Raw genomic sequence first — 13912 nt, 5'->3', positions numbered from 1 at the left:
CTTTTCTCCTCTGGCCAATTGGTCTCTGCCAGAAATCGATTAAAGGAAGCTATATAGGCCAACAATTCTTGTTTACCTTGACGTAAAGAGAGCAGCTCATTATCTAAGGCCTGTCCCTGAGCAGGATTGGCAAAGAGTTTCCCTGACTCCTGCCGAAAACCCGGGAAATTCCTCAGTAATGGATCATCTTGATTAACTAAGGGTATGGACCAGTCAACAGCATGTCCACCCAGATATGATAACATAAATGCCACCTTGGCCTGATCTGAAGGAAAGACCCCAGGTCTACACAGAAAGTGTAAATTACATTGGTTCATAAAGACTGCAAAACACCATGGATCCCCTGTAAATCTCTCTGGGGCTGCTAGTGGAATGTTCCCGGGTAAAACTACTGGGGACTGGGAGAGGACATTTGACCCTGTGGAACCCCACTAGGAAGTGGTGCTTGTCCTGCTTGGGACTGTAGTAATTAACGACCCAATTCATCAATGCGCTCTCTGTTAACCACCAACTCTCTCCTAAGAGAGTTGGTTTCAGACCTAGCTGTATGGACTTCTGCTCTTAACTCTCCTAAAATCTGGGATAAATTGTCAATTCCTGTGTCCTCCATTACGCTTAGGTAGAGTATTTTAAGTACTGGCTTTGCGTTCAGTAACACTTACCTGGACTCCTCAGGAGTGTTATGCCTTCCTGGCCTGTGGACCTGTTACATGGGCACTTTAGGACTCCTTTTCTGTGTAAGCAACAATAACAACAATAGAATTGCTATAATATCTGATTTCGGAGAAATTACTGTATAATTGTGTGCTTTTGGTAATCCCTCCCTTCTCACCTGTGTTTATGTTTTGTGGAGCTCTCCATCCTGTTATTCTACAGTTGTGCGTTGGAATGAAGAAACTTTGAACTTGGAACTTGGAAGACTGAGGTGTTCAATAGACTCTTGCCTATAGTCTTTTAGATTTGGAATAGTCCCTATGTTGGAGAGATCTCTCTTTCTAATATGTTTACCTTTTTCTTGCAGGTTCTCGGAAATAGGAGAGGTTAATGGCTGCGGAATGACTGCGACGTTGCTCGGAATGGAGAAACATTTAAGAAGCGTAAGCTCGTCTATGTGGTAAACTGCAACCTTTAAGGAAGAGCATGGTAATAAATGAGCGGAGAAAACTTGAAGAAACCTTAGGTACTTAAACTTATTTAAACTTCTTCTTTCTTATTTTTCTATTAAGTTTGTTCATTAATTAAATACCTTATTTGTCTGCAGGTTTTCGGAAAGGTGAGGAAGAATACCTTCTGAAGATGCAGTGGCTACTAGGATCTTGTTTTGCGTGGTTGGGGGCAAGACCATTGCCCTATCCCTCATTTGAAATGTACGTAGTTGGCTTCCTTGTTATATGCTTTTTCTGGTCTAGTTTGGACCACCCACAAATGTGTGGCCCAAACTAGTTGGTGCTTCTTCTCCATGTGCTCTCGGGTATTCCTTACCACCTAATGGTCACTAATCCGGCGGCTCTCTAGTCCTTCTCATTTCTCTGGCATGGTATCCAGTACATCGCAGGGATTCCTGCCATAGAGCAACTCAAATGGTGAGAAGCCTGTGGATGACCTTGGTGTTTTCTGGGCTACAAACCGAGCCCACAGAAATAGGTCAAACCAGTCCTGTCGTCCATCTTCGAAGACCAACCATCTAAGGATGCGTTTCAGAGTTTGATTAAATCATTCCACTAGGCCATCTGTCTGGGGGTAGTAGATGGAAATGTATATGGTCTTGATATTTATCAGTGCCTTCATCTCTCTCACAAAAGGCCTCTTAGAATACAGTCCCACCTTTGACAAATTCGTGCTGGTCTGGAAGCTCTTGTTGCCTTGCTTGTCTACCTTTTCTTGGTTTTTAAGATGTGCGCTCCTTGTAGAGAAATGGTTCGTTCTGTGCTCTCGCCACAATGTCTGCCTTAAGACAACAGGCAGAACAAAGGGGTAGCCAAAGCGGGTGACCCTTCTGGAGAAAAGCCAAAGGCAGAAAACCCCCAACGAGTGGTGTTTTCAAAGGTGACAAAACCGCATGGAGGTAACACAATAAGTGGACAATTCCAACTGAAACAGCAGGGAGACCACAGTGAAGAATGATCTTGCAGGCATGCAAGCAATAGATAGAACAGAGGAAGAGACTACAGGGAGTCCAAAGAAGAATGACAATCCAGCTGTAAAGAGAGCTGAAAGCAGGACAAGGAAGCAACAGGGAATGGCAGCAAAGGGGAGGGCAAGGTAAGTGGAGAGAAAACAAATCTGAAAGGTTACCTGCAGAGAAACGGCACTAGAATCTGATCCAAGCAGTGTGTCAGGGTTTGCAAACTGAGCATCTGCAAGTACCGGAAGATGAAAAAGGAAAACAGCAGGCGCCATCTTGAGAAGGACTAGACCGTTGCCCAGAGTTGCTAGGATAACTTAATGGCACTCAGGAGTGTGTTTTTTTCCAACAATGCCACAACAACCACTGTGTCCCTGTGACACTCTCGCCCATTTTGTTTTAACATGAAACTATTTTCCTGGTCCGTGAGGGTCTCACCTTTAAACGCCATTTGAGTAAGTCTGAGAACCTTCAAGATACCACTAGTGGTATTGTTTTGCAAATGAAATGCATCATAACATCAGGATGCAAAGTCGAGGATCACCAGACTACATTGATTACCTGACTTGGAAGATTCCAAGGAGCCAACTATACCCATAGCAATCCTGAAGAAAGGGACCTCTATAATTGGCAGATGCTGCAGGTGTGCTCGTGGCACATCATCTGGAGAGAGCCTTTACCAGATTTGACGGCAGGCACAAAACTGTTTGATCTCGGCATATAACCCAGGGAAGTAAAGCCCAGCTGAGCAATGTCTTGTGACACTTCTCCAGCCCGCAAATACCACTGACAGGTTAGAGTGTTTAGAGTGTGACAGTCTAATACAGCCTTTCAAAAGAGTTTTGGCACCATCAACTGGTGATAGTTGGTACAATCTCCTTGTGGGTTAACATCTACTTAATATAAAAGCCCCTTCTTGTCAATCCAGTATGTTGTCTTCATAGTCAGCATGTGGCTTCTGATACCAAGTTCTTCTGAACCTGCTCTAGATTTAGAAGCAAATCCATTCTCTGAAATTAGTGAATTCAACAGAGGCCAGTCTAGGGAGGTCTCACAACTGGGTTCTTTTTTCGTGTGCCTCTGTCATCTTGCCAAAGATTGGTTTGGCTCTTTCAGTGGGTTCCAGTGTCTCCACCCCCGGGGTGGGCAGAGGGATGAGTTGCAACAACTCAGGGGTATCTCTGTGCGTTAGTAACGATGTCATGAGCCAGGGTGGTCAGGTTTAGAATAAAAAAGGTTTTAATGCATTTGCGAAATAGGAGGTCTCTGATTTTGCGAAGGTCAAGGGGGAGATTATTCCAGAGTTTTGTTGTGATGATTGTGCCCAATCTGCATAGGTGCGAGGTCTTTGGAAGCAGGCAACGGACGTTGTGAGTTTGTTTGGTGTTCTCTGTAGGCTATGAGGGTGGTGCAAGCTTAAGTGGTGCTTTAAGTACAAGGGAGCTTGTTCATACAGGGCTTTGTGCGCAGTGGTAAGGCTTTTGAAGGAAATCCTGGATTTGATAGGAAGCCAGTGAAGCAACTTTAAAGCTGGGGATGTGGACAGGTCTAGGGAGGTTCTTCAAAATGCGGGCTGCCGTATTTTGCAGTAGTTGGAGAGAGTGGATAATGGATCTGGTGGCGCCTGCATAGATTGAGTTGAAGTAGTCTAGCATGGCTCAAACGATTGCCCTAGTGATGGTGACAGAGAGCGAATCTGACAGTAACGGTCAGATTTCTCTGGGTAGCATCAACTGGAAATCCGCAGCACGCAGCGTGTTACTTAGTTGAGGGCACATGGGGATGGTAGAGTAAACCAGCATCCAAAGGTTTTTACAGCACTAGATGGAAAGATGGTGTGTCCTGATAGTAAAATTCAGGATAAAGCTTCTGGAATTTGGTCTGCCGAGGGAAGATGACAAGTAAGATTTCTGTTTTTCTGTTTTCTTTGTTTAGACCCAGCCAGTTGTTAAACATCCACAATTCCATTTTTTTATATACTCATTGGATTTTGTTTTGGGTAGTGATGGTGTCACCTTCAAGTCTGAAAATAATCAATGTGTTGTGTGCATAATTTTGGAATTCGACACTGAGATACATTAAGAGATCATGACACAGTTTAAGGTACAGGTCTAATAGTAGTGGAGATATACAGGCACCCTGGGGCACAACTAACTCAACTTTAGTTGGTTCAGATACTAAGGATCCCAGTTTCACTTGAGAGATTGTTTTTAAGAAAGGAGTGTACCCATGCACACTCACAACCCAATACCACTTGATATCATTAACCAATGCCTCACCTACTCCAAAGATTGCCCCTACAATCCACTCCATCATCCTTCCTCCTGCGGGTCTCTTGGTCTGCCACCACCTTTGACATCACCTGAACATCCCATGCCTTCCTGTTGCTTCTTTTAACTTCCTCCTTATTTCCTGATTGGCTTTCTGACCCTGGCCAAGCTGGTCCTGTCCTCTCTGCCGGGAGAGCCGACTGTTGAAGAATGTTTTAAAATGTGTGTAAAACCTTGCCCCTTTCCTCCTCGTCAGGCTGCTGTGCTTCAGGAATGGTGGCCCATGCTGCAGACCGTTCATGTCCCTGCCGGGGAACTGGGGAATGGTTTCCCATGCAGTAAGTGAAGTCTGCTTGAGTGGCCACTGCTCTATTCTAAATCCCTGGTGATCTGTGGGGCCCACCCTGTACTCCTTCAGGCATCGTGGGGCTGACGTGTGGTGCACAGCTTAAGAGACCATCGCCTAGGAGTTCCGGCTCCGGTCTCTGTTTTTCCCCTTCTGGTGATGCTGATGGCATAGCGCAAACGTCTGTTGGCTTCCGGGTCTCTCCCCTGAAGGTTTCTTTCTCTCTGTGTGAGGCGCTGATGGTTCTCCTTCTCGTGGGTGTTCACCTTTCTAATTTGTTGGGTTTCTGAAATGAGAAGAGAAAACTGCCATAATTTTGGGTGATAGACATGGTGTGATGCAGTTTGGAACTGCACACATACAAGTTGACAGATGGGGAGGGGATAGGGATTGGTGTCCTCCCAACTGCCACCGTCCTCCTCTGGGGTAGGACTGCCGCTGGATTTCTCCCTGGTAGGCCTCCTACCCCAGGCTGAAAAGGGTTCCCATACCCTCTTGGCAAGGACAGGGCACTCACCTTGTCACATATCTCAGTCTTATGAGTCTCTCCGGTGAGTAACTTGTACTTGGTCTTCCGACATGATTGGCAAGTTAAAATACTTAAATGGAACACAATGTATTGGACATCCTTCAGTGATGCATTGTTGCAGATTCTCAAGACAAGTATAAAGTCTTCATTTTATTTTACTGACATACTTTCAAAATGAAGTTGGTAATGGGAAGTTTCTAATGTTCTCTTGATGTTACGTGTTTATTTTACTTTAATGTGCACATTTGACCTTTTTCTAGAGTTTGGATACAAGGCAAATAAAACTGAAGTACCTGAAGACCTGGTTTTGTCTCGACCTTTTGGGGCTTATTCCACTGGATTACATTATAACAATGTTCGTGAGTTACAAAATCAGGCTAGCATCTGAATAATTGAATCTTGCATTTGTTTTTCTATTGTTGCAAAGCACTGAGGCATCATTACTTTTTAAGAATATACATTTATGGTTATTTTATAAAAACAGATATGCAACATCCATAAAATCTCTCAGCTGCAAATTAATAACATTGAGCATGCATGAGGAGTAGTGTCAGCTTCAATGTGCTCTCACTGATTGTCTCCAGCTTCCTTTATTTCATCCACCTGTTCAAGTGACCTTATTTGAAGCATCATGGTAGTGATCACCACATGAACTGTCCTGTTCTGCAACTTCTGGGTCACCTTGTTCAGCCTATACCACTTTGTGTGAGTCTTGGAGGTGGCTTTATCAAGTTCGCACAAATCACCATAATCATTGGACTGGATGGGGAGAACAAAAGAAAAGAACCATCCCAGAAGAGTGTTTGCCTTGTACTTTACACTTTAGATCAGAATAATCTGACATCTTGTCATCTCAATTTGTGGACGTGTGCACTATTTTTCAGGAGTGCTAGGCCAATACCAAGTTGATCAGGTTAATTGCCCCAGGTTTAAGCAGTACCTCACAAACGGGCTGATAGATCCAAATGGGCAATAATATGAGGTACATTTTCTATAAATACTCTACATGAGGGAATGATCCCCTCCACGGGTGCACCTCTTGGCTGAGTGCCACATATGGAGGCACAGCATGCATAACCATGTACTGTTCCTGCTCTCAACCTTGCTCATGAGGTCTTTGTGTCAAATGGCTAACACCTCTATTGGTCCTTTTTCTTTGTCCGTTTGTTCTCTGATCTTGTCCCTGCCCACTCCTCCACTAAACGTAGTGTTAGGCTGCCATGGTCTGCAGTGATACCAGGCGTCCTGGTGAGAGTTCTATATTTGAACAATGGTGCAATACTGATAAGTCACAAAGTGAGAAACATTCCGCTGGCTGTAAGAGGACAAGTCCTATAGTTGTGGCACAGAAGAAAATTATAAGCTTAGGATTTGTGTAGACTTGAGGGATGCGAAGAAAAAACATTAGAGTAAACAAGTTTCCACTCCCCATAATAGCTGAAAGGTTATGGTGTATCAGATGGTTAAAACGTGATGTGGCTTTGTTATAATCACTTTGGTATTTTGATTTAGTGTTCTCTATTTCAGACAGGCCCTGATGAAGGGTAGCTGAGTATCCGAAATGCATTGGCCGCTTTGTTCTGTTTTCCTTTGTTTTTTTAACAATGTGCAACCATGATTAACCGTTAAGGTGGGTATTGATGCAATAATTGCAAAGTATGATGTCTTTTGATTACAGACACAACTGAATATTTAAGGTACCACGTCCTGGGCTTGGACGGTGTCTGAGCACTCAGCATTATAGTCAGCTTGGTATAATCCTGTTTGTATTCTTGTCTAACTGAGATCACGACTGGAGTTTCTGTAGTGCTCCTATTATACTGTATGTATGTGTCCTAAATTTTTTATAATTGGACTCACTACTGCTATTCCAAAAGGTGGTGCCCACTCACTTCTGTGTTTTTTCAACTGTATCAGATGGGCCACAATATTGGGAACACTGGTTCTGTCATCAATACCTATCAACGCCGAAACCAGGCACCGTATGCCATTTATAACTCATTTTGGGTGCTCTGTTACTGCATGATGTAATTTGGGCTTGTGTCTGCAGCAGCGGTTTTCCATGGAGTCATCACTCATTTATTTTAAAAAAGTCTGAAGTATTAGTATACCAGGATGACATCTTAATATACGGCAAAGATCAAAAAGAACATGATGAAAGATTAGAGAAAGTGCACAAGCTGACTGTGACGAATCTAGGGATGTTGTCCCTTCTCCCCTGGCGGGAGAACGTTCCAGTGGGGCCGTGGCAGTGTGTCCACAGTATGTTAACACTACTGCTGTGTGACCAAGTTATCACAATAACAGTTTGAATCAAATGGTAATCTCACCTTACCAGACTGCAATATTCCATGGAAAGCCAATGCTGAATGCAAGGACCACCCCGACCAACGTGCCACTCTCTGCTCGGAAACAATACCCCGAGAGGAAGTATGCGTCTGTCAGGGAAACCCTCTGGGGTAGAAAACCCTGGTTGGAAGTGTATCCCGGTGACTTGGATGCGGCTTGAAGACAGCGTCACCGATGTAATGGAGGTTCAAACTCGGGAAGGCTTCTTCTGGAGAGAAAACAACAGAGAAGGGTGAGAAGGAGGAAGGAAGTGAATATGACGATAAGAAGGTAAGGAACAGTAAGATCTTCCCCTAACCTCTGAACCTGTCGAGTCTCGAATACCTGGAGAGAAGCCGAAGAGGCGGGAGCTACTGAGGGCGTTGGAGCGATAATCCTGTCAAAGATAGAAAGGTAAGTGAAGCACTAGGAGTGGGAGACTACGAGACCCAGAGGGCTGCTTTGAATATGATCTGATGTAAACTGAATATTACCCGGGGAACAGTAGCACAATGACCAAGAAACTGTGTCTTGTTACGAGATATGGGTAGCATGACGATGGGTCGGGTAAACTTCGGAAGCTGAGGAAAGATTCTGCGAAATAGGTTATAGACAGAGTTAGTATAAATTAGAGATAGGGTAGGTAGAATCAAGGGGAGAATGGAACAATAATATCTAGGAGCGAACTCACGGAGCATCAGCTAGAACAGTAGTGACGCGAAGAACTGACCAACTTCGTGAAGTATAAGGAGTCACGTGAGCCTCACGCCGTGCTTCTGGCGAATGTGAAAAGACTGGAACTCTGCATTTGGAACTGTTAGTAATGCGATCCGCCATCTTGGAATTACCGCTCCGAATGGAGCCACAAAGCCGGCTCCGGGACCATAAGGTCCAATTCTTGGAATGTGTAACATAGTACAATACTCCTCTCAGAGTGGTGCAATGCGGGAGGATTCCATAGGAGACAAAGCCTCTTATGGGATTAGGGATGACTATCCCCAGAGGACGCGCTCAACTCTGCTTTGTTAGACCCTCCCTCTTCTTCCCAGTCTAACTCGCCTTCCCTCTGCCCAACTAGTGCCAATAGCTTTTATTGTAAAGACATCCAACCTAGTATGCTACCCTCGACTAAAGCACCAGACAGCATAATGTGCATTCCATATAGTTCAAATATAAGTACTATGAAGAAGAAAATGACAAGGAGCATAAAGATCACTCCAATGAATCGGGGTGAACTGTCAAATCTTTCACAGCATTTGATTGGTCATGGGAATATAAAATAGCAGAGGGAAAGCAAGATGGGGAGAGCCATCCTCCGAGGTGAAAATTCCGAAAACGTTGACCTGGCGAGCAGGGAAGCACACCAGGAGATGCAGTGCACAGAGGCGAACAGAAGCACAAAGGTAGTCTAGGGAGAAGGAGCTACTTCCTCCGCTTCCCGAGCAACCCTCCGCGAGTCCCAAAGTATATGGCGCTGTGGCAGAGAAGAACCACAGCCCAAGAAGGAACCAGTGACTGGCAGTGCAACCTTTGACAAGGAAAAGAGATACCCAAAAACAGCTGGAGATGGGAAGCACAGTCCGTAAAAGGATGAGTGGCCGATGGAGTCACCGCCGGCTGAGGGAGAAACCGAACGCTATGGGAGCCTCGCAGATGAGCACTGCCACTCGGAAGACGCGAAACACACAAACAGGTACGCGTGCAGAATGAGGGGTGGTAGAGGTCCGGAATTAATCGGGAAACAACTGCAGAGTGCAAGATAAGAGGGACTGGGTTCTTGGGAATGACAGCAAGAGAAAGAAACAAGTTTAGGCTTGGCGGAAGAGTAAACCAAGCAGGCCAGAAACATTATTGTGAGTTTAGGACCTGCAGCCATATGACATCCCAAGAATAAGAGGGTCTGGGACCTTGAGAGAAACAGATAAAGTCCATAAGGGCATACATGCTTGGCAGGAGAGTAAACCAAGCTATTGTGAAACCGCATTGTGAGTCTGGGACCTGCACTCACACAGGAGCCAGAGAATAGTTTCTCTCAGGTCTGGGACCTTGAGAGAAACAGAGAAAGTCCAGAAGGGTATACATGCTTGACAGGAGAGTAAACCAAACTATTGTAAAACCACATTGCTCTGGGACCCATATGAGAGGTAGAGAATATGAGGGTCTGGGACCCTGAAATCAAAAAGAGATTAACAAGATGAAACAATATGCTTGGCAGGAGAGTACACCAAGAGGATATGGGTTGTTTGACCTAACAAACTTGACCTACTGCCCATTTTACCTATTTTCTTTTTACCTAATTCTTTTTTTACCTACTGCGGAGGGAGACCCCTGCAAACCCCCCATTGCGAGGGAGACTTCCCTCGCCCCCACTCCCTGACTTCCCCACATACACCTATTCCCTTACCCCACCCCACAACTATTTTTGATCTACCAAATTAGGACAAAAAGATGTGTTATTTTGGGAGTAGGTCAAGTTGACATAATTCATCATTGCAGGTCTGGGACTCACACCCATATGAAGGTATACAAGTAAAGTGAAGAGTATTCAAGGAAGTCTGGAGTCTGGGACCCAATAAGAGGAAAAGAGAAGTTTAGTAGTGAATATTCGTTATAATTTCCTGGGATATGTTTGGCAGGAGGGTGAACCAGACATAAGCCCTGAGTGAATAAAGAAGGGCAGTTCACGGGAAAGCTGCACAACTTTGTTGTGCATCTATAGTAAAGGAAACTATATAAGAACAAGACAAGCCCCTACTTTGCCAAGTAGGATAAATAGAAATCCAGGGGAACAGAGCTAATCCCTAATCATTTGGAATTTTACATTGTGAAAAAGGAACATTTGTTTTGTTTGACAACCAGAGACATTGGGAACGATCTGTTGACATGAACTGTCTTTATCACTTAGGTTCTGATGATAGCGTCATTGCACATTAGATTTGAGTTACTAGTGTCAGGGTCAGCAGTACGGTTTTTGAATACAGCAGTGACTGACTATTTATTTGACATGCTGACAATTTCATTAGATTGCTTTGAACTAGGGAAACCTTGCTTAGCTTTAGGGATAGAGAGGTAGTTTTTCCAAAACGTTTAGCAGTTAATAAAGGTTTATAACCAAAAGTATGTCACCTTTGTGTCTGATCCTTACTTCTGCACCCTTACAGCACAAAAGTATGGATTGACCATTGAATCAATAGTGTGTCTTCAGAGGAACTGAAGTAGATTACCTTGGACAGATCATCAATGGATGTGGCTACAAACCCAAATTTGACGCGTTGAAGGCCATAGGAGAAGCACCAGTGCTTTCACCAGTAGATGATCATTTTTAGTACTGGTGAAGCTTTACAGAAACTTTGTGACAGAATTTGCAGAGATAACTCACCCATTAAGAGTACTGACTTAAGAAGTGTGTAGCATTTGAATGGAGTGAAGAGTGTGAGCGAGAGCTGTACAGAGTAGAAAGGAGGAAATATGCAATACAACTAGCTTAGGGAGATATGCCACAGGATTACTGTCAATAATTACTGCATATGCTAGTTTGAAGGGATTAGGAGCAGTGCTATCCCGATTAGAGAATGAAGAGGAAAGAATGATATGCCACACCTCAAGAGCAGTCAGTGAGGCTGAGGCGAGATACTCTGGGATTGAGAGAGAACTGTTGGCTTGTAGATGGGACATTGCGTATTTTTGAAAGTACATATGGGGGCAGTAATGTTAAGTACTAATAACAAGCTTTTAGTTGAGGTGTTAACTATTTAAGGAATATCGAGGGTGACCCGCAGAATAGCTTTTCTATCATAAAGAATGATGGAGTCTGATTACAAGGTAACGTATGTCCCAGGTGTGAAGAATAAGGTTGCAGATGTTTTGTCTCAGTTGCCATTACCAACAAGTGATAGACGTGAAGAAGAATACTTTGTCGGATATGTAGCGTCAAGTGATCATATCATTACAAAGAGCAAATGGATAGACAAGGTCAATACTGATAAAATGTTAGATGTGGCAATATAAATGGTAATACGATATGTGAGGGAAGGATAAAGTGCCTGAAGGATGAAAAACATATTGGGAAATAAAGAAAGAACTATCAGTGGAAGAAGGGATGATTTTCAGAGGTCAAAAGCAAATCCACCAAATATTTTGATAGACCAATTCATTGCGCATGCCCAGGAAGGCCATACAGGCATCACGTCCATAAAGAGACACGCAAGAGAGAAGTCCTGGTGGCCAGAGATAGATGTTATGACTGAGTGCAAAATAAGGGACTTTTTGATGCGTTTAAATTCAGACAAAGGGAAAAAGACACATAAACAACCTCTTTCCCCATTACCTATACTGACAGGGACATGGAAACATTTGGGTATTGGCATTGTAGGTTTCTACCTCACGAGGAAAGAGAGAAAAATGTTTCTGATTGTAATGGTAGATTATTATTCCAAATGGCCTGAGAATAAGGTGACACATTAAGTAGCAAGTAAAGACATAATAGAATTTCTACGAGCAGTATTCAGAAGAAAGGGATATTGAGAAGAAATTGTAAGTGGCAATGGTCTACAATATCAGTTCCCCTTGCTAGGTGAATATGCTAGGAGCAAGGAAATCAAGTGGAAGTACACTGAAGTATATTATCCGCAGAGCAATGGTCTTGTAGGAAGATTCAACCGGCATGGCAAGTGTGGAACAAGCCATACGTAATCATGCTAATTTTAGTAAGACAATGGGCCTAATGATGAGTCTGCCGGTCCAGAAATAAGGGTGTCGGTAGCAACATACCGGCACCCTTTTCGGACCGGCACACTACAATTCTGCTTTTCTGTGCCTGTGTGCTGATCTGCCGGGCGCACCAGCCCTGTAATACAGAGTTGTCACGGAAGCACCATTAGCAACAGTGCCAATGCTTCAGAGTCCTCATTCCTGTGGAGTCCTAAGGACACCACAGGAATGGGGACGAACATTTTCCGCCACCTGATATACCGGGCCGCCGGGACTTGTAATGTCCCGGTGGTACCGGATCTCAGGCAGCAGAAACGGTGCTTAAGTCCGGTGGCCACCTGTCAGTGGCGCCGTACTTGGAATGAGGCCCATTGTGAGGTCTGCCCTGAATGGGACATCAGGAGTTTCACCTTTTAAACACATGAGGGAAAGGGAAGTGAATTCTATTTTCAATCCAGTATGGGTAAATGATTTATTCCCAGTGGAAGCCATTGATAAAGTGGAAAAGAAGAAGGAAATAGCGCAATTGAAATGTAAAGAGAATGTTGACAAGTTTGTCAGTGGCAGGCGGGCGTGGCTTGGTGGCCATGAGGTAGGCTGCAAGGGCCAGGAGCTCCGAGTGATCCTGGAGACGTAATGAAGCAAAACTGGCGAAAAGAAGAATAATTGGTGGCTGAGAGCAATGGCATCAGGTTCATAAAGGTCCTAAGCACACATGGGTCGATTATTGCAAAAAAATCAGAACCCAATCAAGGAGGTAAACAGCAGAGAGAGATAGAGCTGGCCCGCGCAGCGACTCCAAGATGGCAGACCCGTGCTGGGACGGTGCCTAGCCACAGAGCCGAGGAGGGAAGCCTGTTGACAGGGCGAGCAGGAGAGACTAAAAGCAGAAGCCTCGGCCCTGGTGGAAGGCCCTCAAATACAGCTGAGGTGCTGGGAGGCCGCTGTGGGTTCCCCGACTTTCTATGAGGTGCCCGGTCCACCCGAAAGAAGAGGGGAGAGAGCCGTCACAGAGAGTGGACAGCGGAGAGCACCATCGCCAGCCAGGCGGGACTGACCCGAGAGGCTGGAGCCTACAAGATAGCCTGGAGGAGGCGAGAACAGGTGCTGAGGCGGAAGATCAACAAAGACCTAGGAACCCAGGCAAGCAAGGTCCTCCTTTGACCCATCCCCCCGCGGGGACTACAAGATCCGCACCCCGTGCTCGGGAGGCCCATCTGACATCACCCCCACCGAGCCCGCTGGGACCAGATAAGTTCTGGGTCTGCTGTCAGCTGTTGGTGCGGCGAAGAGTGCCCGAGGCCGGAGCGGGTGCACGGTGAGGAGCAGTGGCGCTAGAGCCCGAAGAGGATCTGGAGATAAAGGAGTACGCAGTGGGAGCCCCACAACACCAAGAAGGAAGATAGAGGCAACTGGGAGCCTTGAAGGTGAGCGGACCGAGCCTTGACCCAGCCAAAAAAAAAGTAGGAGACTGTGGGCCCCCTGCCGGTCGGCTCCCGAGAAGGAGATAGGGTGGCCTGCGCGGCTCATCCTGGGGGCACGGGCCGGGGGCGCTGGACCTGGGGAGAAGTGCACCTCAAAATCAGGGGCTACAAAGGTGGGAT

General features: G+C 45.3%; 1 protein-coding gene across 1 annotated transcript in view; it reads left to right on the top strand.

Annotated features, from left to right (window-relative positions):
* Nucleotides 1-13912, top strand: part of LOC138467595 (potassium/sodium hyperpolarization-activated cyclic nucleotide-gated channel 4-like) — a 2558748-nt gene that overhangs the window by 452239 nt on the left and 2092597 nt on the right. The window contains exon 3 of the mRNA XM_069607736.1: nucleotides 5531-5625. Coding sequence (XP_069463837.1) covers nucleotides 5531-5625 — 95 coding nt within the window. The remainder of the gene's footprint in view (nucleotides 1-5530; nucleotides 5626-13912) is intronic.

The sequence above is a fragment of the Ambystoma mexicanum genome, chromosome 4q (assembly GCF_040938575.1).
Source record: "Ambystoma mexicanum isolate Mex_15411 chromosome 4q, UKY_AmexF1_1, whole genome shotgun sequence".
NCBI lineage: Eukaryota > Metazoa > Chordata > Amphibia > Caudata > Ambystomatidae > Ambystoma > Ambystoma mexicanum.
This window is presented reverse-complemented; position numbering and strand designations above follow the sequence as displayed.